The following is a 26,394-nucleotide window of genomic DNA, read 5'->3' on the forward strand; positions in this document are numbered from 1 at the left end:
TTTCAACACGCTGCTTCTAAAAGAGGCCAAATACCCTTAAATTAAGACTCAGAGTCAACACTTTAACCTCATTTATTCATTCATTTATTATTATGAAGAAGCCAAGAATATGTGGCATCTTTGCTTGAAAAATAATGTTTTCAGAGACATGAGTCCTGGTTGAATGACAACATACCAATCTCATGTGTGGATATATCTGGCTTCACAGCTGTACAAGCAGACAGAGACCCAAAGACGAGTGGAAGGACGAAAGGTGGGGGAGTTATCCTACTTTTCTATCAGAAATTGGTTAACCTCCAAAATGTGACTGTGAAAGAGAGGGTCTGCTGTCCGGACATTGAATTGGTCTCAGTTGGCGCATAGTATGCGCCAAGGGAGGTTACATATTTAGTCGACTGCAACAGTGTGTGATGTCATCCAAAATGCCATTCCTAGGATACAGACCCAGCACCCTGATGCATTCATTGCAATTACAGGGGATTTCAATCACATCTTCCTGTCCTCCTGTCTGACTGACTTTGTACACTATATGGACTGTCCAACATGTGGAGAAAGGACATTAGATCTGTTTTATGCTAACGTAAAAGAGGCTTACAGGGCTGTACTTCCTCCACCATTGGGTGGATCTGATCACAACATGGTCTATCTTCATCCCACATACAGACCCTGTGGGGAGAAGCTTCCTGTTACCACCAGGTCTTTCAGGAAATGGTCACATTAACTTCTGTAGAAACACTGTACTCCCAGTTAGTACAGTACAGTATATACAACAATAAATCAGGGATCACCAGTGACATTAAAGACGTCCTGAACCAGAAGAAGAGGGCTTTCCAGGACAGGGATAGGGAGTATACAACAGGAGCTCAAAAAGACACTGAGACGAGCTAAGGTGGAGTACAAGAAAAAGTTGGAAAAACAGCTGGAGAACAATAATACCAGGGAGGTGTGTAGAGGGGAAAGGACCATCACTGGCTACAAACTGAACAACTCTCAGTCTTTGGATGGTGATGTGGATAGAGCCAATACCTTCAATCAGTATTACATCAGGTTTGACAATGTGGCTACTTCCGCCTACATCTCTGCAGCTACTCCCTCTACCACCACCTCAGCGGTTAATCCCTCCACCTCTGAAGCTCCTCACTACACCTCATTCTCTATGTCTGCTCCCTCCACCTCCACCTCCACCCCTGCTGCTGCTTCCTGTACCTCCATGTCTAAGGCTGCTCCCTCAACCATTATTACCTCTGTGGCTGTTCCTTCTACCATTACCACTGAGGCTGCCCCCTCCACATATTCAGCTGTCTCCTCTACCTCTACGGCTGCTCCCTCCCTCTCCAGTGTGGCAGATGCTCCCCCTACCTCCACGCATGAGGCTGTTTCCTCAATCTCCACCTCTGAGGCTGCTCCCTCCCCCTCTGCAGGTTCTTACTATACCTCATCTTCTATGACTGCTACCTCCATCTCCACCTCTATGGCTGCTCTGTTACAATCTGAACAGCTCCTTCTGTCTCTAACAGCGGAAAAGGTTGGAGCTGAGCTCAGGAGACTTCAGCCAGGGAAGGCAGCAAGACCAGATGGAGTATGTCCGAGGCTTCTGAAGTACTGTGCAGGACAAGTAGCTGTGCCACTTCAGAGGCTGGAAAAAGTCCCAGTGCTGTTTTGTCTAATACCGGTGCAGCTCCTTGTTTGTCGCATGAGGCTACAGGTTGAGGAGGATCTTGATCCCCTTCAGTTTGCCTATCAGAAACACATGGCAGTGGAAGATGCAGTGCTTTACATCCTGCATCGGGCATATGCCTATCTGCATGTGCCTAGTTCATATGGGAGGATTATGTTCTTCGACTTCTCCAGTGCTTTCAATATTATACGGCCTCCCATACTGAGAAACAAGCTTCTATGTATGGGGATGGCCCCCTCCCTGACGTCATGGATTATGGACTATTTGACATCCAGACCACAATGTTTCTGAGACACTGGAATGCAGCATTGGGGCTCCATGGGACTGTTCTTGCTCCTTTTCTGTTCACGGTATACACATCGGACTTTTGGTATAACTCTAACCACATTCAGAAGTATTCTGATGATATGGCTGTTGTGGCATGTGTGTACCGTGGACGGGAGAGGGAGTACAGGGACCTAGTGGAGGCCTTCACTGACTGTAGCAAAAAGAACTGGCTTCTCCTGAACACCACCAAGACTAAGGACCTGGTGGTGGATTTTAGGAGATCAAAAGCACCATGTCAGTCAGTCTGCATTGATGGACAGGAGATAGAGACTGTGCAGATGTGGAGGAAGCTGTTTTCTATATTGAACAATAATAAACACCCCCTACACAATATACTGACTAAACAGAGTAGCAGCTGCAGTGGGAGGCTCATCTCACTGTGCTGCAAAACTGAGAGGTTGAGGAGATCGTTTGTCCCCACAGCCATTAGACTTTTTAATATTAATTGTTGATATGTTATTTATGCTATTTAGGTTATATGTTACTTTATGTTTATTATATTTTATAGTGAAATTTCTAGGTTAAAGTAAATATAAGAGCTGCAGGACAATCTGAATTTCCCTCATGGGGGATGAATAAACTATCTATCTATCTATCTATCTATCTATCTATCTGTCTGTCTGTCTGTCTGTCTGTCTGTCTGTCTGTCTGTCTGTCTGTCTGTCTGTCTGTCTGTCTGTCTGTCTGTCTATCTATCTATCTATCTATCTATCTATCTACATGAGGCACTTCATTCATATACAAATTATATGTGTAGAACAGTTCAAGTTCAAAGTGCTCTTTGTCTTGAGAGGTTTTTCACTACAACAACTACCTGTGTTTATACAGGTACAGATCATCGCATCCACTACATGATCAGTAAAGGTGGCAGCGAGGCTCTGCTGAACGCACTGGTCAACACCAGCCACAGTTGCAGTCCCAACTACAGTGTCCTATTGCCGCTACTGCACCTTCTGGCTAAAGTTGGACACAGAGGTGGGAATGAATTAAAAGTTCAAATGTAATTGGTCATTAATTGGTCATTTTGTCTATAAAATGTCAGAAATCTTATCTTATCTTATCTTATCTTATCTTATCTTACATAGGACAAGGAAAAGCATCAAATTCTCACATGTGAAATGAAGTGGCATCACACATTGTAGTAGTATTTTTGCTTAAAAGATAGCAAAAACAATTAATACCTGATACACTTAGTTATAGATTTCTATATGTACCTGTGTGCATGTATAAATGGAATGTTTTTGTATTTATAATTACCAAACATATACAGTATTGCAGCAAGATTGTTCCAAGAAGTATATGTTCAACTGATTGTACACTGTTCGCCTTAACCTTATTTTGTCTACACATTCATGCCTATATTTCTGTATTGTGTTTGTGCAGACCGTCGTATTGGTTTGAAGGCAGAGCAGGCTGGAGCTGTGCTGCTGACTCTGAATCTGCTTAAACAGAATGTGCAACATAGCAGGAGGGCTGCAGCCTGCCTCTGGGTCATCCAGGTCTTCTCTTCATCAGGTACTGTACCAACACACACCTTTAATTAAGTATTCTTGGTCCTTTTGTGTTCTAGCTTCCCCCATTTTTTGCTATTCCTCTTACAACATTTCCTATTATCATTGTTTCTCCATCCATCCATCCATCCATCCATCTTCTTCCGCTTATCCGGGACCGGGTCGCGGGGGCAGTAACCTAATCAGGCATACCCAGACTTCCTTCTCCTTTATCATTGTTTCTGTTATGGTACAAGAAAAGTTCTGTTACAATAGTCTGATTCTCTGTGATACAGCAACAGCTCTTTACAATGTGCAGTCCTAAGCTCTCAAAGACAGTGCTTACCCACTAGATGTCAGTGGAGTTTCAATAACCCAAACGTACAAACTAGGTGTATCAGTCCCCCAATATTCATCTGTACTTCATCTAGATTTAGTTAACTTAGTCATATGCTGGAGCTGAAGCAGTTAGCTCTAGAAAGTGTTTTGGGCATCTTTGGACATGCCATTATTGTTGTCATATAAACAACCAGGATTGTTAATGCCTGACACTTACAGAGAAAAAGAGCCAATAAATGTGCTTTCTTTCAATTTATCATCCATATAGACATACACAGATCAGTTACAACATTAAAACCACTGGCAGGTGGAGTGAATATCATTGATTTTACAGTGACATCTGTGAAGGGCTGGGGTATATTAATCAGCTCTTGAAGGTGATGAATTGGACCTTGTATCATCCTGTAACTTAGAGCACTTAAAGGACACCTTTAGAGGTCTGGTGGAGGCTCAAAGCTGTTTGGGGACCTACACACAAGGTTAGGAAGGTGGTTTTAATGTTGTTGGCTAATCAAGTAAGTAAGTAAGCTTTATTTCTATAGCACTTTTCACAGATGAAATCAAAAAGTGCTTTACATTAAAAGTGCAAATGAATAAATAAATAAATAAGGTGAATAAAATAACAGAATTAAAGTACGTAAAGTAACATAAAACATATCAATAAAATAACACAACCAAGTCCCAGTCAACTAAAAGCATGTCTAAAAAGCTGTGTCTTCAGCTGTTTTTTTTAAAAGAGTCAACAGAATCAGTAACACATAAAGACACTGGTAGTGTGTTCCACAAACGAGGAGCGACAGACTGGAACAAGAGTTCACCTCTGGTTTTGTAGCATGTTTTGGACACAGAAAGAAGATTTTCATCTTATGACCTTAGCGATTGACCTGAAGAGTATAGGGTTAAAAGATTGCAAATGTATTGTGCGGCAAGTCCATTTATTGCTCTAAAAGTCAAGGCTAAAATTTTAAAATCAATACGAAATTTGACTGATAGCCCGTGTAAGGCAGATAAAATTGGGGTAATGTGATCCCCCTTGTGAGCTCCCGTTAAAAGCCTGGCCGTAGCATTCTCAACAAACTGTATACGATTTAAAGAGCCCCTGTTAAAGCACATAAAAAGGGAGTTGCAGTAATTTAATCAAGATGAAGCAAAAAGCATGAATAACCATCTCCGGTGTGAAAGAAATACTGGATTTAAAAATGAGACTGATGATTCACGAAATTTGTCACTTATGGGAGGAATACATAATTTTGGCATAAATTCTCTCATAAAATTTCAGTAATGTACATTATACACATTATATATTATATATTATCATACTATTATTATTATATTATATATTATAGACATTCTTGTTTATCTATCTTGTAGATCTTATATCTTTTCTAAAAATTTTTAGCATATGTGAAGCAGTCTGTGTTCTCATATACTTGTAAATACTTTAATACTTTAACTATATTTTTCTAGCTTTATATTTTTTACTCTTACATTATATGCTGTGTGTCTATACCTTGCTGCTGCGACAAAGGAATTTCCTAGTCCATCCATCCATTAATCCACGCATAGATCCATCTATCAATCCATCCATCAATCCATCCATCCATCCATCCATCCATACATACATACATAATAGTGCTATTGCCCTTTTTACCTTATAACACTGCTCAGAGTCTCAGGGGAAGTTACAGTTCCACTGACCTGCTTCTCTGATAACAGGACTACAGACACATGCAGCCGACTGCACAAGACTGATCAGCCGACAGGTGTCAAATTCCTTAAAACTGATAAAGAGCACCAAATAGTTTGTTTTCACAAAACTGAAACATGACATCTCACTACAGTTTTAGTGATTCAAAATGTCACACTTTTTTACCACGGTACATTTGTGGTGCCATGGCAGTGGCTTTGTGTCATGAATGCCGTCTTTCTACCACCAGCTGTCGCAGAACCTATTGGCCTGTTTGTGGATGTACAAATATACAGGTACAGTAATTTAATAAAAATAAAATAATTTAAATGTCAAAGTGCAGCTTCAGAAAGGATTGAACTCTGTTAAACCTTCCCTATCTACCTCCCCAGAGTGAATCTATGTACTTTTGCAGTTTAGTTGTACAGGAATGTTTTAGGAAAGAGGGTTGGCGGATTGTCCTCATGAAGTCAAGGGAAATTTTCCAAAAGTAAAGTAACAAAGTTCTACACAAAATAATCAGAGTTTACAGCAAACCCTGACCACAGGGCTTTTTCTTTACTTCAGTTTCTAAGTACACATTCTTTATAGTGTGGGCTACAATATGGCCTGTGCTTGCACAGGCTGCTGTATGTGTTAGTATAGGCTAAGTGCCACCTACAGACTTTACAGTCCTACAGATAAACAGTCGTGGTAAAAGTGGTAACTTAACCAGGACAGTGTGTGACATTTTGAACTGTGACTACTATCAGGAAAGTGCTGCTTCTGCCACCACTGTAATGCCAAACATTCATTTGCTATAACTGTTTACTATCATAGATGCACGCAAAAAATATTATCTGTGGCTTCAGTGCTTGGGTTTAGCTGTTTTATGTGTTTCTATTTTCTATGTGTGCCCCACCTGGTGTTTGCAGTTGGGTCAGCCATGGTTTGTATGTTATGCCCCTGGGTTCATTGGGCCCAGTGGGGCACAGCTCATTGCTTTACTATTGCTTTAACCCACAGAAGTGAACTATACCAATCAAACAGAACGTTGGTTACATATTGTAATCTAGGATGCAGTTAAATATAATAAATTAGGCATAGCCCTCCTGGCTGTGGGCCCCACTGGTCCCCTGACCTAGAAAAGAATCTTTTTGGCAAGATCCCTGCCTGAACTGCTGCATATATCATGAAGATGTAGGTATGATTCAGGCACTTGGTTTGGGAAGACAGGGGAGGCTAAACAATTTTCTCTGGTCAGGATTGAAGCAAGTTCCACCAGTGAGACAGAACTGCAGTCCTCTTATCATTTTACATTTTACAGGTGTACGGTGGAGTGCATCCTCACATCATTTGTCATTGTGTGGTAGTAAAACTGCTCTAATGTAAACAGGAAAGCTTTGTAGCAGGTAGTCTGCACAGAAGAATACTGAATAGAAACTACCTGAAGAAGAAAATTAGTTTTCCAAAAATTAAGGACATTTACATCAACAGATGCAGAATTACAAAAGCATCCATCCATTTTCTACCACTTTATCCAGGGCTGGGAGTGGTGTAAGCAGAGATGCCCAGACTTCCTTCTCCAAGACACTTACTCCAGCTCTTCTGGGGGAATACTGTAGTGTTCCCAGGCCAGCCGAGAGACATAGCCCCTCCAGCAAGTCCTGGGTTATCTCCAGGGCTTGCCCAGAGCAAGGAGGCGTCTGGAACAGATGCCCGAGCTACCTTAGCTGGCTCCTCTTGAGGGGGAGTTCTTTCTCTGGTGGCCGAGCTCCTCACCTTATCTCTAAGAGAGCACTCAGCTACCCTGCAGGGGGGAACTAATTTTGGCCGCTTGTACCCATGATCTTGTCCTTTCATTCATGAGCCAGAGCTCATGACCATAGGTGAGGGTAAATCGCGCCAGCTTCTTCTTCACCACAACAGACCGGTACATTAACCGCATTGCTGCTGCCGCTGCACCGATCCATCTGTCAATCTCCTGTTCCATTCTTCCCTCACTTGTGAACAAGACAATGAGATACTTAAACTCCTCCACTTAAGGCAAGATCTCTCCTCCGACCCAGAAAGTGCAAGCCACCTTTTTCCGGTTGAGAATCATGGCCTCGGAATTGGAGGTGCTGATTCTCATCCCAGTCGCTTCACACTTGGCTGCAAACAGATTGGACAACATCATCTGCAAAAAGCAGAGATGGATTATTATAAAAGCATCGGGGGCAGAACAGCGAGGCTCAAAAACAGCTTCTTGCCACAAGCTGTTAGACTTTTGGAATGACAAAAACCCTTCTTGAATCTTGAAAGATGGACATGCATTGTGTCAGCTAATTACAAAATTGGGAGCTTGCCAGCCTGAAAGTCGGCTATAGCGCCTATTTCAAGGGGAGCAATAAACCAAAAGGAAGCTTATTTGCCTGGTTTTGTGGAGGTTTCTTCCGTGTTTCTTTCAAGTGCTTGCTCATAAGGGATTTGCTGGTTTTTGTTTTTTTTTTTTGCCGTGAGATGATTGTATTGTTATTTGGTGCTATACAAATAAAACTGAATTGAGTTGAATTGAATTGAATTCATATATTGATTGACAGACATGAGCCCTGACAGTGACCTTCACTGATTGCTGAGAAGGGTAAGCCTACCTCATAAATCTTCAGAAGGAAATATCTCTGCACTGCTGTTCAATAGGTCTGAGTCACAGGAATCTTTCACAGCACCTTTCCACATTACAAATGTTCCTACTAAAATAGGAAATGGTTATTTTGTGTTGGTATTTATGTTCCCAATTTGTTTGTTTGTTGTGTGTTCTGCTTACAGTTTCTACAGCAAATCTAATAGGAGAAAACCATGGGCTTGATGTCATCTTCCACCTTATCCCTCAGTATACCACCAAACATCTGCATACCATCAAGTATGTATACCCAGGCTTTTTGCATTTTAAACTGACCTCTCACATCCTCACATCTCCTGGTGAAATTAATCAAAGACATGAGAACTGGATTGTATCAGTTAAGTATAAATGGTCATGAAGAGTGTTTTTGCTTATAATACTACTGCCAATAAATAAGAGACAACAAAGGTTCTGGCATCTGACTGACTCACAACATGAGATGAAATCCTGTACTCAGAATGTCGTAGCAGACCTCATAGATTTGTTACTGATATTCAGTGACTTTTTTATAGCTTGGTAGTTTGTAACACTAGAATTATCATTTTATTGATCACTTATGGTGCATTCACAGAATTAGGATTCAAAAGGCCGCACCAGCAACAGCTGCCAATCATGGCATTGTCAAACTTCAGCTGAAAAGCTTTATGGTTGATTTGGAGATTAGAAAAAGTTACTGGGACCAAGATCTATTTTTGCATATGTATGGACACATGTATATTGACACCAACTTTAAAAATTCCAGTCCTTCTCTCTAATGAGTTTATGATTGATTAGTAAGCCAATGTATGGAGTTCCATGTTATTTGTTGTGGATATTATTTGTATCCACCGGATAATTACCAGAGTTTATAGTGACATCAGACATCTCCCTGAGTGAAAACAGCAATCAAAATGTTCAGTTTTATGCAAGAAGCATAAAAATATATTGGGCAGTCCAGTGAAATTTTCTGGCTTATATATCATTTTAGTTGCACCACTCAAACAGCATTTTAGGTTCACTGCTAAGACTCATACAAATATTATAATATAAATACATACAAAAATCATTAATATATCAAAATATTATGTTTTTTAACACATCATATTTCACTTGAACTCATGTATAATCTAGCTCTTGATAAGCCATCGTCCTCCTCCTCTTAGACTGTGTATTCTCTTACCCTCAGTCTCTGTCAGAACTGATAGCATTTGGCTCAAGTAACCATCATCCTCCAGTATACTCAATGGAACATGCCAAGAGCAGGAGTCCTGGCCTCTCTGCCTGGCTTCAGACCAGTCATACCAGCCCCTGACCAGCTAATAAGAAACTGCCTGGTGTACATCACAAATTTATAGTCCTTAGGGTAGGCTTTCTGTATCAGTTTCACACAGAGGACAATTGCTAATTGTTGTAATACAAATAGAAGATCGGGATTGTGGATGTCAAAGCCAGATGGCACTTTGGATAATCTATAAGAATTGGCAGCTATGTATTCCTGTAATGTAATAAGAGTACCAAGGCAGGAGATATGCTATTTCCCCTTAACATGAGAAGTAGTTAAACACGTCTGTCACACTGATTTACCCAATTATAGGTGTGATGTGGCAACTGTGAGATATGCTGGATGGCTGGCGTTCACAATCTTAAAGCAGTAAAGTCATGCTGACTGTTCAAAGCTGTACAAGCAAATCTGACCATCTATTCTGAACTGTCAGCAGCAGCTCATCTGTTCCACATTTCCTATTATCCTCTTTAGGGTGTTGCAAGTCTGAGCTACTGTAGACTTACAGTGTAAATAATAACCAGGTCCAAAAAATAGAAGCACACAAGGGTCTTGTTTTGCCAACATAAGCCAGTCCTCTTGGACAGTGAATAAGGTAGATATTATGAGTGGAACTATAATAATTCCACAAACAGGCATATTTGCAATCTGAACGGGGATGGCTGAAACAATTTGCACTTGTATTTAAAAGCACTGAGCTCAGTGATTACATCTATAATTACCCGACAGGAGAATAAGATATCTAGGGATGGACAAAAGACAATATGTTGGTTTTTATGAGATCTCAAACATTAGTAAAATGTTTGAAACACAATTACTGGATGGTCTAAAATATTATTTAAAATGAAATCTGTTTCCATTATATGCCATTGTCTATGAATGGCTTTGGAGAACTCAAAACTCAAAGGAGAGTTTTGCATATAACATAGAGGAGCATTTTTAAAGGCACTCCCACGCACCTGGGTTTCACTTTAAAGGCACTTTTATTTTGTAGAGAGAAAAAAAGGATTGCCAACACAGCTATTTCTAAATATACCCATGTAAAGACATGCATAGTGTGATGGAATTTTACTAACCATAAGCATTCAATTGTAGAAAAAAATATGATTATTATGTTATGTCTAACAATATACTGTGATTCCATAAAGCCAAAGCAGAAAACTCCACAAGAGCTACAACAAATACATGCATATGAATGACACAATTTCATGTGTGAGCTTATTAAAACTCAAACTCACTGACACACACACTTGTTTGCATAGTCACACTCGTATTCAGTGGAATGTACACTTGTGTATTTGCATATTAATAAAAGTGTATTAATTAAAATATTTGAGATACTAACTCAAACCTGTTGTTTCTTTTACAGGGCAGCGACTAATGCCTTTGCTGCTCTGCTGTCCACAAGTAAGTTTTTTATAACATTCATCATTCCCCAGCTGATGGTTTCCATCATACTGGATGTACATCATCATAATCATCATTACTATACAACACTACTGAAACCCTCTTGCTTGTGTTTCTGAGGCCATATTCTTGTTTTCATGGATTTCTCTTATTCCTTGGATAATTGGTCATAGTGTGATAGTGTGACATCTTGTGCTACAGTATACTGTACCCAGTGCAGCTAGAATGGCTTTGATGGGAAAAGCATTTTCCATCCATACTTTAGTTATGATCACTTGTCTTTTAGAGGGTTGCTTACTGATCCCTGCTGAGACTGGACAAGACGCGGGGTACACCCTGGAATGGTGGATGTAGGATACAGACAAAGACTTTATTTAATAAATAAATAAAAACTCAACTCAGGTCTATACAAAGGATGATTCTAGGAACATGGGAGACAGGAGTCAGACTAGAAAACACAGGACCAGACCAGATTGTTCTGTATAACAGACACACTAGGGACTTGTCAGACTGATCCTCTAATCCTATATCTAATCCTATATTATAGGAGGAGAGTCTGCATCACATCCAAAACACTATTATTTCAAAGGGGCCCTTCCAATGACGAGAGAGTATTAGTTTTGGTATAGTGGAATCAGTTTATCATACTGTTGTTTCTGTTGTTTGTGAGCACAATCTCTGGTCAATTATGCAGCCTGGAAGGCTGACTGAACTTTTCTGTTTCCTTGCTTCACGTCCATGAGGAAAAATGGAGTGAAACCAGTCGTGGAGTGAGGGCTGGTGTTGTAAGCCAGAGCAACCTCAGTGAGGCACATATCCCACTTACCCGGCTGCTGTAGAAGTGACTTGGTTAACTGATCAATGAGCATCCTGTTGAATCACTTGACCATATTGTCACACTGAGGACGATATGTCATGTTTTCTGAATGCCAATGAGGTCACAGAAATGTTCACAAACATGCACAGCCTGAATGGCAGAGTTTGAAGTATCTTTATACAGTGTGAACTTGAAAGTGCATGTTTCAGGTAAATAAATGTATTTTGCATTTTTTTTTCTCACCGAGTGCATATAGTATAATCCATCCATCCATCCATCCATCTTCTATACCCGCTTTTTCCTTGTTCAGGGTCACGGGGATCTGCTGGAGCCTATCCCAGCTCTCTCTCGGGTGGAAGGCAGGGGTACACCCTGGACAGGTCACCAGTCTGTCGCAGGGCCACATATAGACACACAAAGACAGACGCATATAGTATAATGAATATATATATATATAAATATGAGAATAAAGTATCTATTTATCTATCTACCTATAGTAGAACACTGTGAAACAGCATTTTGATGGGTTTAACTTGAGTCCACTCGATTGAAACCTGGATAGGCCTTCTTCCAAATGCTGTAGATGTTCACTGAAGGAGTCGCTGTAAATAATCATCCAAGTACACTAAACAGTGGGAGGCCACAAAGTACCATTTCCATTAGGTGCTGGCATGTGCCTGGAGCATTAATGAGTCCTGTTGGCATGCAGCCCAGGGACTGTAGCTTCCTTCAATGACATCTGCTTTTAACAGGATGTTGATTTGAGTCTGCGTTTCAGTTCTCTGTTCTGGTGTTACACTATAGATTCTCTGTTTGGTGGGTGTAGTATCAGCTGTGTGAATACAATGTTTGATTATGTCTGTGTGACCACTATCCTCTGGGTGTTTACTAAATACTGGTGAATATTTCTGAAGCACTAATTTCTAAATTTGCGAGGGTGAGAAATTGCAGGTAGCCAGACACATACACACGCTACACACAGGGGCTGGGGAAAAGGGTTAAGAACTTAAATCAATGTTGTGCCACTTTGAACTTCACTGTGAGTTGTTGCCATGATGATGTTGCAGGCCGGGTTGGGCATGAGAGCACCACAGTACTCAGAAGGCACAGGGGAAGCAGGTGTAGCTCCTGATGCACAGGCTGTGGTTGTTTCACACTTTAAGCTGGAAATTTTGTAGGTGCCAAAACAGTAACATTGCAGCACGCGACCACTTCTTGTCCTGTTGCCATACCTGGGAGAGAAGTTTGGGACAAAAGAGCCAAACTCAATTAAAGAGCACATTTCAATACCTTCTACAATAGCCTGAGAAGGAACCTGATGATGCCTGTCATTGTTGCTCCATTCATGATGTCACTGTTGCACATGGGAGGGCAAACCATAGCATAACATCATATCAGGGTCCTAGATTGTGCCATAGCACTGTTCAGTCGAAGAGTAGTTCATAGTGTGATGCCTCGTATGATAGTGACCCTTATTGAGTCATATGGAAGGAAGATTTGTGAGGCCAGGAGTCCAAGCACTGAGCAAGTTGACTGTGCTTTTCATGTAACTACTGCGCTTCATTTTTCTGGATGGTTACAGCGTCAGTTGTTCCACTGTCTGGAGGAGTTCGTCATCAGTTGAATCATAGCTACCTGCTCTGAAGGTAGAGCACGTGGAGGTCCTGCCTTAGTCAGCTGCAGTGCTGCATGTGCTCTCTCACAGTGACCCACTATACACGATGCATCCTCAATGTTCTCTGAACCCATTGCATTGTGGGCATTGAGGTCATGGGAAGGAAAGGCTTCTAACACAAGGTGTGTGATGTCAGTGCTAAACTTTCACTGGGCTTGTGAGGAGGAGTATTTACATGAGTCTGAAAAAATGGCAGGGAATATTTCCGACCAAAAACTTCCCAGAGTTTATCCTTCACTGAATCAGCCAGAAGCTAAAACGGTATCAGGTGGTGACATTGCTCTTACAGCTTCTTTGTAACGTGGAGCCCAGCTTGTAAAAGATTTAGTCCCATCTCCTTTAAAAGCAGGTGGAAAATAAATCTTGACCTTTGTTGTGGTGAGGCCCAGACCCAGATGCACTTTCATCATCTAGCTGAAAAATAGTGTGTAGTCCACAATCACAATACGAAAGAAAAAGAGAATAGAGAATTGTAATGTAAAAATTAGCTAGCCAGCAGTAACTACCAGGCAATGCATCAATAGATACACAGCATACACAACTTAGTTACTGCTCTATAGTTGCACTTGTAGTTATTTAAACAACTCTCACAGTCAGTAAGATGTTGGGTCCTCTGTGTTTTCATTATTTCATCTGAGGAAAGGCCGTATCATAAAGATAAGTGGAACAAAACCTGCATGTGACCTTGTGTGCACAAGAAGAAATGATAGGAGAAAAACTCAAAAGTTGTTCTTTGTTTTTTGTGTCACTTTGCAGCTGAATTATTTCCATGTTGTACAACCAACACACAACCTCCAGTTTCATAGATACTATGTCAATGTCAATGGGAAGAAAGGAATCTTTTTATGGGTTGGTGTGTCAGTTTCCCATTTCTTAAATTAAATGTCCACAGATCCACTTAGTATGTTCCACCTTTCTTATCTACAATGAGTTTTGGACAAATCAAAAAGCAAAAGTCAGAGGATCACTGAAGTGATGACAGTTTATCCTAATAGAAACTTGAATGCCTGAACCAAAGCTTATAACAAGCCATCCCACCGTTGTTGTATTTTTGTTTTATTAGGTTGTTTTGGCTGTTGTCAGAGATGAGCGTTTGGAGAGAGGCTTGATGCCAGATGACTTGTTTGTAACCTTCTACTCAGATTACTGTGTCATCTCTAATGAACTATTGGAAACACAGCTTGTCTTTTTGCCAACAAGGTTAAAACAGGTCATCTTGACTGTAAAGACATTAGACTCACAACTGGCAACCTGAGACAAACGTAATAAAATGAGCAAAATAACAATTAGGTGTGAGATATTAACACTAGCAGCACTGATAGAAAGGGTACCCCGATCAGTTGGGGTGAGTGGATAGAGGAGAGAGAAAAGAACAGCAACAATAAACAACAAATAAAGCCAGAGATATGTTGGAAAAATAAGCGTACATCATGGAGACCTCTCCTTGCAACTTACAAGACTTAAAGCAAGTGCAAACATCTTTATGCCAGGACACCAGAAGACAACTTCAGAGGTCAGGTGGGTGGTCAGAGCTGTTTTTAGTGGCACAAGAGGGACCTACACTATAATAGCAGATAGTTTTACATTGTAACTGACCAGTAAGTACTAGAGAGAATATGATCCTCAGAGAATATGAGGATGTGTGATATCATATTAGCTATATACAGTGCCATACATTTGAAACTATATTTCTATTTCTATTCTATTTCTATATACTACAGTTTGATCGTGCAATGACCACAAGAGGCAGTGCACTAAAACTTGAGGAAATAATTTCAAAAATGTACACATGTTGCCTACAGGATTAAAGCTGCAGGGGGCCACTGCCCATATAGCTCTAGAACTTTCCACTGTTTACTAGACTGATCTTAGTTCAACTCTGTGGATCACAGGCCAACCTGTCTTCACTCTGTCTAGTCTGAGTTATAGATTTTTGATTTGCATTAACAGTCCATCACACAAATCCCTTTTCTTTTGCTCCCTTCATTTTTAAACCAGTGTCAAGTTTAAGGACATTATATTATATTATATAACTTTAGTTATAGTGTTTCAGTGTGCTTTTAATCTTATACTGGGTTTCACAATCTGTCTGTACTTTAAAGAGCAACCTTATTTGTAAATTAAAAGACATTTTCCATTTATTGGTTGAGTGGTTAGCACTGCTGCCTCACAGCAAGAAGGGCTCGGGTTTGCAACCCGTCAGGGACCTTTCTGGGTGGAGTTTGCATGTTCTCCCTGTGCTTGCGTTGGTTTACTCCGGGTACTCTGGTTTCCTTCTACAGTCCAGAAAAAGTGAGCGTGTGGTTGCTTGTCTCTATGTGGCCGTGTGATGGACTGGTGACCTGGGATAGGCTCCAGCAGATCCCAGTGACCCTGGTTAGGAATAAGCGGGTATAGATAATGGATGGATGGCTGATGAAGCATCAGGAGGAGCACAGGAACAGTCACTAGCATGGAAGCAGCTCATCTGTCTTACAATTGTTGTAAAATTCATCATATATATCCAAGAACCTTGGAATCTTTCCATCACCAAAATCTCGGCAGTAGGTTATCTATTGTCATCACCCCTGCACCTGCACACTGTAATTCACAGCCTGGGTAGTAATTTGAAAAAAAGTGTGCACATGTACATGCTTGTTCTCATTTATTATAATTTGTAAACATCCCCAACCCTACTATATATACTGTATATGTTTATAAGTTTTCACTGTTGATTTAACCCAGGTGATTTTGCTGTGTACACATAAAAACACAAAAGTCAGTTTTCTGACTATAGCTTAAATTTTATTAAAGTTATGTGCTGAGTTTCAGAGTGAAAATTAGAAATAATCCCTATCTCACCTCAACCCAACGTTCCCTATCATACCTGGCTGTTACTGTATGAAAGGTCTGTATGAAAAACGTCATTCATTTGAAAATATGTTTATTACAAAATCTATCTATGTTTCCAGTTTAGTTGTACAAGAATGTTTTAGGAAAGAGGGTTGGGTGATTGTCCTCATGAAGTCAAATGAAAATTTACAAAATGTTAAAGTAAACTAACAAAGATCCACACACAATAATCAGAGTTTACAGCAAACCCTGATCACAGCGCCTTCAATTTTCCTCTTCCTTCCTTTCCTTCAATTCTTTCCTTCAGTTTCTAAGTAGGTCTATGCATTCATTAGTCTATTATGGACTTTGGTCTGTGCGTGTGCAGGGTGCTGTATGTGTGCGTGTTAGTTGAGCACCACCTACAGACATTAGAGTGTAACAAATGACGAACAGGCACAGTTAAAGTGGCAACTTACCACGGCAGAGAGTGACACTTTGAACCACTTCTACTGTTTACATGCTTTTAATTCTGGTGTTAATCATTTAGAATTTGTGAACTGAATGCCAAACTTTAGCATGTGGCAAAAATAAAATGGAGTCTCATCCACTGTCAGCTTTCCCTCTGTCCAGTATGTCTGCAGAAAATAACCTCACAGATATTTGGAGGAAACTTAATCCTGCAGGCAGACAGTACACATGAGTGAAAGTTACTGAGGACAGTGTAAGAGCAGCCAGGCTAGACAGTATTTATATAACTCCAACATCAACAACAGGTTAGTCATGTCACCAGTTTCATCTGTTGGTTTTTCTATATTTTCTTTCTGTTACTTTCTCAACATTATTTGGATTTTAATTTATTTATTGGTATGTGATAAGGCTTTTTACCAGTTTTCTTCTGTGGAATCCACAGGGAGAAAAATATTCCGGAGAGTATTAGAGAAAGCATTTCATAGCGTTTTTCATTGTTACTTATTTAGACAGCCGAAAACAATATTTCTTGGATTTTTATCATCATCTCGATGAATTACTCCTAATGTTAAACTGAACATGAACACTAAAACAATTTTACCTGTAGATTTTGATAAGTAAGGACAAGTGTTGAATAGCAGAGCCTTTACAGTATCTTTGGTCTAAGATACAGTGTTGCACAGCACAGATGGTAACATCTGCTTAACTTTCAGGGCATCCCAACTAGAAGGAACAACACAAAAGAAACTGCTGAACCTGGTGGCTGTACATCACAGAGTAGAATTTACATATAATTAAAAGGTTTCAAGTTAGTTTATAGCTGGGGATATGTAAATGTTTCTATGTGAATGAAATTGACATTTATCTTTTGTTGTTTGTGGTCTAAGTATTTAAGACCTGGTGTATGTGTGTGTGTGTGCGTGTGTGTGTGTGTGTGTGTGTGTGTGTGAGTGTGCGTGTGCTAAATTTTCTTCTGTGATTGTATTATAAATGACAAGTTAGACCAAGGCCCAAGGTTCCCTGTCCTCCTCTACATATGGTTACTGTATGTAACTTAGAGCAGTTTGAGTTATTGTAATTAGCATCTTTCGTCTGTAGGGGTGACTCTTGCTCTTTTTTTCTTGTCCTGTAGTATTTACAACCTGGGCACCTGTTGGATCTATGCATGTGTATGTGTGGCTGAGTCTGTGTATTTCTCTCTCCTTCACATACTAATTCATTGTGTGAGACATTGGTGAAAACTAAGTTGTCCTGCTTTTATAGTGTTGGCTCCTGTATACAAACATAAATCACCGTCAATTGTTTTCCTTCCATTTTGGCTTCATGTACAGTACACAGTATATCACACATCGCCTCTTCTCCAAAATCTCCCCCTCTCTCTGGCTTTCTTTAATATGTTTCTTTCCTCCAGTCTGGTGTGGCACTGATTCATTCTCCTTGAGTGCATTGCACTGGGAAGACTTATAGGTTGTTAGCTACGGTTGTTATCTTTGAAAGAGACACTGACTGTGCATGTGTTCTGGTCGAAATCCATCCCAACAGGAAAAAGTGTCATTTCAGGGTTAGGGTCAGAATTGGATGTTTTTGTTAGGAAGACTAACAGTCTGACGGCTGCCAGTGATACCTACAGAATGAGAAACATACAGATTTTTTTAGTATGTGTTTTATTTCTTTTATTTTGTCTTAAGGATGGTGCTAAATGCAAATGTTTCATCATCTGAGATGCATAAAAAGATAAATTACCCTTCATTTCATCGCAACCATTTTTTTCATGTAACAGTAGGAATATATGTGATGAAGGTCTGGGTCAGTCTAAAGGGAGATTAAGCATAGGAAAAAAGAAATGGAGAGCAAGCCAGCTGTGCCCTAAAACCATCAGCAGTTCTCTTGGGTTTGACCTGCACACAGTTTCTCCTGGTACCTTGGAGAAGCTGCTGCAGTTCTTCTGTTGACTCAGCCTGTCCCAGTGTCTTCTGTCTCTTCATTTGGTCCCAGACCGACTCCACACTGCCAAGATCCGGGCTCTCTGGGGGTCAGACCATCTGCTTGCCCCTGAAAATAGTTCTTCATGAACTCCAGTGGGTTCTTTATGGGATTGTTGTGCTTCACAATGGGCTGCACAATAACTCTGAGATCAATCAGACACCTGATGGTGTTGTGTGTTAAGAATCTAAAACATAAATTCCTAAAACTTCTCTACTGTACTGTACATCTCAGTGATCTGTATTTAGATTCTGAGACTGAAAAATTTAAAGATACACTATTTGACTATTTATGCAAGATTAAGCCTCTAAAGCAGCAGATTCTGGAGTAATGTTCAGCTTTTCCAGTTCATTACTGTTGACAAATGGTGGAGTCAAAAGCTAGATAATTTTGTGGACGTTGCTGCTGTGAATACTCTTCATTTTGCACAGAGGTGAAGAACCAGAATGCACTGCCAGAGAGACTCTGGTGTTACATTTGGCATTTGGTCCTCAGGTCTTGCCTAATTGCATACCATTACAGCCCCCTCCACTACATAAAGTATGCCAATTCAGAATAATCATTTTCAATCCTTTTTTTCACTGAATTTGTGATTATATGTGCTTGGTGAAATAAAACTTAGATCTGTTCTGGCTTTTTGATATAAAATAAGTATTAGCTTTAAGATGAGGTCAGGGCCATGACTATAATCTTTAATGGTTACAGGCATTTTTTTTTTGGGCATGCCCATTTTTGAGCTTTTTGGTGCACAAAAACAGGAGTCGGTATTACAGTGCACAAATACTGTATATAGTTGATTTAGTTCATTAGTTTAGTAAGTTTACAATGTTCAGTAATTCCTTGAAAAACTTCTAGTTTGTATCAAACAGTAAAAAAATAGGGCACTATAGACTGCTCATGGGATTAGTTTGCTGTAAACTTTTAGGGTCTTTCTTTACAGCTCTCACAATGTTTCTGTCGTCAACTGCTGCTGTTTTCCTTGGTCTGTTCGAAGTCTGTTACTTAGTACACTAATGGTTTCTTTGTTCTTCATGAGATTCCAAATGGTTGTACTGGCTATGGTCTCTCAGCTTCACAATGGCTTTTTTTTCACCCATAGACAGCTCTGTGGTTTTTGTTGTTTGAACCGTCAATGTAATACCTAGAAATAAAAGCTGAAATGTTGATCCCTTGTGTCATATTCATCTATTGATGTCAAAACCCAATGTTTTTTGTCTACAGCAAAAATTAAGGAATTGGCCTCACTGTTCCAATACTTTTGGAGGGTAGTGTAGTTTGGAAACAGTTTTTTGTTCTTTCGTTAGTCTTGAGTACATACATTGCTGGATCTTATGTGGATTGGATTTGCTCAGTCCACATTCTGTTCAGTCAGCCATTATCACAGTAGATGTCAACAGCGGAAGGATGAATGAGGTGAACATACTGATATTCTTCTCTCCCTCTCTGTCTGTGTCTCCCTTGCAGAGGCTAACATTTGCTCAGTGGTATCCAAGGGCTACACCACTGGACTTTTGCGGCTTTACGAGGACTGGTGCAGCAAGGATACTCAACATAGCAACATAGCTATAGCAGTCTGTCACACGCTGCTGCACTGCCTCCATAAGGTTACCAACATTACTGCGGGAAGACAGGCTTTCATATCCCAGGGAGGCATCAGAATGCTATACCAAACTACACAGGTAAATCAAAACAATACAGTATTACATGTTACCTGTGACTTCCAATATTCGTTTACATCTCCTCTTCAGTCAGACAACGTTAGATATCTGGGTGTCAGTATCTCTCCCTGGTTGTCAGACCTGATCCAGCTAAATGACACACCTCTGTTTAAATCGATAGAAACAGACTACAGTCACACAGACCTCCTCTACCATCGGTCTTTCTCACCAATGCCAGATCCCTCACCAACAAAGTGGAGTTGCAATCGCAGATAGCCTACAACGGTCTCATTCGTGAGTGTTGTCTGTCGATTGTGAAGGAATCCTGGCCACACTCAGGAATCCCCGATGCTAACGGGCTGGACAATGCATAGCTATGACTGGAATAAAGCCTCCAGCAAGAGCAGAGGTGGAGGACTCTGTGTTTGAAGACTGGTGTTCAAATAGCAAAACAATAGATAGCCACTGCTCACCGGACCTAGAAACCCTGTCTGTTGAGTGCAGGCCATTCTATCTGCCACAGGAGCTAACAGTAGTCATTGTTACTGCTGTTTACACTCTGCTGCATCCTAATGTTAGCACTACGCTCGGACACCTTCAGAGCATCGTCAACAAACAATGGAGGGCCTATACCCAGGGCGTCCACATAATCACCAGTGGTTTTCAACCGAAAATGCTCTCTTCCAGCCACAGGACTGCAAACAGGAAATCCTGAATGACGAGTCCACACTTTGTTCAGAGCTCAAAACTTGGCCTTCAGGACAGGAGACAATGCACTGTACAGCACTGCCAGAACCAACTTGAGGACAGGCCCTGGAGGGCCACCTGATGGACAACATTCTCCAGCAGTCCATTAATCAGCTAGTAATAAGTCTAACATGTTGCTTCCATGTTCTTTATGTTTGTTTCTGTACAGACTCGTTTGATGAGTAAAGGTCTGGAGTCTCTGGTGGAGCGCTCTGTGCAGCTGATGAGGAAGTGTCTTCCTAAAACTACTCTACCACTGACATCAGATCAGTCTGCATACACCTTCCCACTGCCAGGAAGACCAGATGCTTGTCCTAATGTGGGCATGGCACCAGGTTCAGTGTTCACTTCTGATCAGAAGCACCTTTGAATGAATGCTGTTTGAGGAACTTTCTTGCATCTGTTCATGTTTTGTTTATTTGGTTATTTATATAAATTAACATATAGTGTTATATATATTACAATGCACTGTAGTGTTTTTTCTGGGGAAAGTTTCATCTCTTGTCATTAGAGTTCATAGTCACTGTACAACTTTCCTATGATCAAAGTGAAATAACCTACATTTTTGTGGGTCCAACTAATTTTATTTCTTCATCTTCCCATCTACCTTTTACTTATTGATTTGTTTATTCGTGCTGCATGACATTGTATGAATGTCTGGATATTATTTTTGCCCAGTAACAAAGAACAGTAAAAAATTCTCTGCAAATGTCAGACTGAATGTGTTACAGCTCTACAGTGCCAACTTTAGTGAAATACATGAGTGGATTTAGATATACAGAGGATGGATGTTTTAATGTGTTTTATCTGTATATCCAGATGAGTGCAGTGAGGAGAGTGATGAAGAAGAGGCTGAAAGTAATCAGGAGGCAGACAGCAGAGACTATGTAAGTTTGTGGCTCTGTGTTTATGAGTTTGTGTATCTAATTTAAGCCCTTTTTGGACCTCAGGAATGGTCTATACTAAGGTCCACTCTTTTAGATTTATTTTTGATGCACTAATACACTGAAAAATTTTAAATGAATTGTGATTCTTTCATTGTCCACCAAGGAGGTAACATAAATAAAGACAGGACAGTAACTGAATCTTTAGTAAGCAGTTATTTGATGAGCTCAGAGAATGCAAAATATCCCCTGTAGGTTTCCACAGACTTTTTAATAAAATATTTATTATGAGTCTACCCCTATCTACAGGGGTTTCACGTCACTAACCAATGACAATTCTTTGGTGTTGCATATATGGTGCCAGAATGATTAAACCAATAAAATTAATATTTTTAATATAGTTACTTTTAATTGGTAGATGTCAGCATGTTGTGACTGTAAGCATTTATAAAAACATGATTAAAATCCTGACACGAAACTCATCCACGAATCTGAGTCTGCAAATTTGGCTATGATCTCACTACACCTCAGTGTGCCGAAGTCAATGTCCCGAAGTCAATGTCCCTGCTGAGACTACAGTTCAAGCCTTTAGACCTCAGTGCATTGACAACTTCATCTCTGCTGACACCCTTGACCCTGGTTGAGGCCACTGGCACCACCACTAATCCTAATGTCCTGTGTGGATCAACTGTCAGGGTCACTGACAAAGCACCTATGCAATTTGGTGGTCAAGATCATCAATACTGCCACTGCTACAGTCCCAGCACTGGTTGGCTGGTCAGAGCTAGCTTTCAGGCCTCAGTGGCCACCCACCAGAGAAGCCCCAGTCCAGTTTGACTTTAGGGCCTCCCTCCTGAGGGGCCCCAACTTCCTGTCTGCTTGAGGGGCCACCCTTCTGAAAGGCCCCGGCTTCCTGTCTACATGCATGGCAATCCTCTAGAATTGCCATAGTTTTCAGTTCGACTTAGGGGTCACTGCACCAAATGACCCCTGATTTCGCCTCGACTTTGGGACCCCCCTACTGAAAAGCCCCTGTCCTCAGCTGTGGAGTCTGTTAATGAGGCTACCCTCCAGAACAGTCTGTTTCAAGTCCTCCTCAACCACCTTGGTTCTGTGGTTCTGTTCTTGCGGAGTATGGGTCTCGCGGAGTATGTATGTATCGATTAATCGATTTTGACTTAGTTTTCATGAACTGTGCCGCAACCTCGCTCTGCCTAGCCCTTTGTGTGTGTCTGCATTTAGAGAAGAAGCTTTATTGTCAATGTACAACGTCAAGTTGGGTTCAAGTCTCAGGACTGGCAGGAATTGAGGGCAGTCAATACCATGACTGAAGTGAGACCCTTAGGCAAGGCACCATTGGCTGCCCACTGCTCTGTGCGTGCGTGTGTATTGTATGCTTTGCTTTCATGGAGGAGATGTGAGATCACTCTCACTGGAGGTGGGAATTACTTTTAATTGAGGTGTTGCAATTCCAAATGACTCAACCCAGCATCCACCCAAAGTGGGTTCTAAGGCATCATCCTGGTTGGAGTGTTTCATCAATGACCAGCTAGTGATATTTTCTTCTATGGGACACATCTTCAGTTGTGTACCTCGGCTTTACTGGGCATTTCGGCCATTTACCACAAGGCATCCTCCGCCAATGCAGGCCCACCACAGATCAGACCTGGGCATGTGCCGCATGCAGACTAAGTGGCCATTTGACTCCATGCACTGTCTTCATTTTTTCAGCCACAGCCAGTGACTGCTCTTTTCAGAAACTGTGGCAAGTTCTTTGATGGTCTTCCTCTGGGCCTGCCTTCTGATGCCCAATTCCTTCAGAAGCCTTGCAGTGGACGTGGCTATGAAGCCCCTGTAGCCCACCTCAACTGGATGCACCTTCACACTCCAGCCTTTTTCCTCTGCCTCAGCTGCCAGGTTGGTATAGCGCAGCTGTTTCCTTTTATACCCTTCATCGATTGCATCTTCCCAAAGGGGCGTTAGCTTAACAATGAAGACACACCGGAAGGAGTTGGACCACAGAACCAGATATTGACACAGGTTGGTCACAGCAATCTCTGGTGGGAAATTGAGTTTCTTACCTCATCCACTGGCCTAGCTGGGCTTGGGTGACTGCTTTGGCACATCGGGCTGCTTCCTCCTGGCATTACATCTCCACCATCACCATGTGACGTTGTTCAGTTGGAGTAGCCTTTTTCCCATGTGGGTGTTGCTCCTAACCCAAATCCTCCTCTGGTATATTTTGCACATGCCCCAAGCCTCGGACAGAACTCAGTTGACGTACAGTCCTTCACTGGTCAAACATCTTGGTAGCCCAAGACACTTCCTTGGGCATTCACCAGTCTCTCCAGTCAATTGACATGGGATAAGGTGACCTCATAGATGGTAATTGGCCACATGAGATGAGGCAGCAGCCCAAAGTAGAAGCAACACAACTTCAACATCCCTGGAAGAGCTGCGTTCTTCATTTGTTTAAGGCCATTGAGATGTTCCTGAGATGTTCTTGCCTGAGATGTTCCACCTGTACCTCTTCTGTATCAGTGAGTGCAGAGCTGTTCCAACGTCCAAGGCTTTTGATGGCCGTGTTGAATATCAGAGGAAAGATTGTGCAGCTTGCCATTATTCCAATCTCCAGCTGCTACCAGGCTGTCGTGCTTTCCTCTGTACTGAGGCAGAACTGAATGTCCTGGCCAGCTTTATTATGTTCTCTGGGACCTGGATGAAATTGAATGCCATCCAAAGTATCTCATGTGGCACTGATCCCAAGGCATTGGCAAGGCGTAGGCAAACCACATGCAGGTCCTTCTTTTCCTTCTTGGGGATTTGTATAAAATATCTGCAGCACATGAAAATATGTTGCCATTGAACAAAAAATGACAATAATACTACCTAACTGAATAATTTCAGTTAAAAAAAACATCAGAATAAATGTGTCGCATTAAAACAAATGGACACCAGCTCTACATTAGAGACTGTTCTTTTTACAGCATGTTACAGCATACAACATGTTTTACACAAAGACTGAACAGACTCACACAGCGTACCAGTGCAGCAGAGATTATAACTGGGGCTTTTACAGTCCACCTTATTTTAGCAGGTTCACATGCGAATCCCAGTAATGCTTGACATTTTCACTGCTTCTTGATCACCACTGACAAACAATCTACTGATGATCCACATTTGCTCCACAGCAGCCCACTGCACATTTACCAGAGTCTGCATATTGAGGTGAAGGTAATACTTGCGTGTTCCTGATGTAAATACCACTTTGATGTAAATACTTCAATGAATTCAACTTCAACTCAAATTCTACTTATACAGAGCACACAGTATGCTCTACCCCAGGGTCTCCTACCTGATGGAGGGAGCACATGGATCATCCTGATCAGTTGCTCAAACCACTACAAAAATTTGAACTTGAGGTTAGGAGGCTGGGGAGTACCATTGAGGAGAGGATACTGATAATAGTTCGGAAGTGATGTAAGAAGAGCAGGGAGGGGAGATGTATAAAATTATGAAAAAACGAGATAAAGGAGGAAAATAAAGTGTAGGCAATCCCACAATAGGAGAGAGTGTGGGAAACTGTGGGAGAAGAGCTGCGGGGGCAGTGACTGAAAGAACAAGTGTGACAAATGAAAAAGCCAATATAACAGAGGAGGATTTAAAATAAAAAAAAAAAAAACAACGCAATTTAAGAAGGAAGTAACAGGCGTTACAAAAGCTGGAATTATATCTTGATCTTTTCCCACTGTTTCTATCTCTGTTCAGTTCAGTGCAGCAGATGTCTCCTGCATCACATCTTTAAGACCTTACCAAAGTTTCATCCCAGATGAGTCTCCAAGCTGGTGTAAAAGCAAACTACAGGGTGTTTTTTCAATAGGAAGTTACGTTAAAGTTACGTTAAAACCAAGCACACCATTGTTTTTCTTGTGAAATTCCCAATAAGTTTGATGTGTCACATGACCCTCTTCCTATTGAAAAAACAAAAGTTGGATCCAAGATGGCCGACTTCCAAATGGCCACCATGGTCACCACCCATCTTGAAAAGTTTGCCCCCTCACATATTCTAATGTGCCACAAACAGGACGTTAATATCACCAACCATTCCCATTTTATTAAGGTGTATCCATATAAATGGCCCACCCTGTACATTATCATTCATCACTAGCATTATCAAAAAGAATTCTAGTAGAAAATTAACTTGGCCATGACTAGCATCAGGTTGTTCTTTGGCTTGTTGTTTGAATCAAAGGACACCTGAATTGAATTTCCAGCAATTCAAAAGCTGTAATATTTTAATAAGGTTTGATGTGAACATGTGAACATCAAATAAAAACTGTAAAAAATTATTTACATACACACACATCTGTCTGCATGTTTCTTTATCCAGGATGAGGATTTGGAGACTGACCCGAACAAACTTCGTCTTCGTCCTGAACCAGACAGACCCAAAGAGGTGCTGCCACAGTATGCCAGCCTCTGTCCTGAACTATCACATGATTTCAAGGTACACATATT

General features: G+C 41.0%; 1 protein-coding gene across 2 annotated transcripts in view; it reads left to right on the forward strand.

Moving 5' to 3' along the window:
* The window catches only part of agbl1 (AGBL carboxypeptidase 1), an 81,649-nt gene that overhangs the window by 6,623 nt on the left and 48,632 nt on the right, over window positions 1–26,394 (forward strand). The window contains exons 3-11 of one of the 2 annotated variants that reach the window (XM_026310719.1): window positions 209–253; window positions 2,834–2,980; window positions 3,389–3,520; window positions 8,309–8,402; window positions 10,793–10,830; window positions 20,052–20,266; window positions 21,162–21,327; window positions 21,812–21,879; window positions 26,267–26,383. In XM_026310719.1, the coding sequence (XP_026166504.1) occupies window positions 209–253; window positions 2,834–2,980; window positions 3,389–3,520; window positions 8,309–8,402; window positions 10,793–10,830; window positions 20,052–20,266; window positions 21,162–21,327; window positions 21,812–21,879; window positions 26,267–26,383 (1,022 nt within the window). The remainder of the gene's footprint in view (window positions 1–208; window positions 254–2,833; window positions 2,981–3,388; window positions 3,521–8,308; window positions 8,403–10,792; window positions 10,831–20,051; window positions 20,267–21,161; window positions 21,328–21,811; window positions 21,880–26,266; window positions 26,384–26,394) is intronic. The other variant, XM_026310720.1, reaches the window with a different exon arrangement.

The sequence above is a fragment of the Mastacembelus armatus genome, chromosome 6, assembly GCF_900324485.2.
Source record: "Mastacembelus armatus chromosome 6, fMasArm1.2, whole genome shotgun sequence".
NCBI classification, from domain to species: domain Eukaryota; kingdom Metazoa; phylum Chordata; class Actinopteri; order Synbranchiformes; family Mastacembelidae; genus Mastacembelus; species Mastacembelus armatus.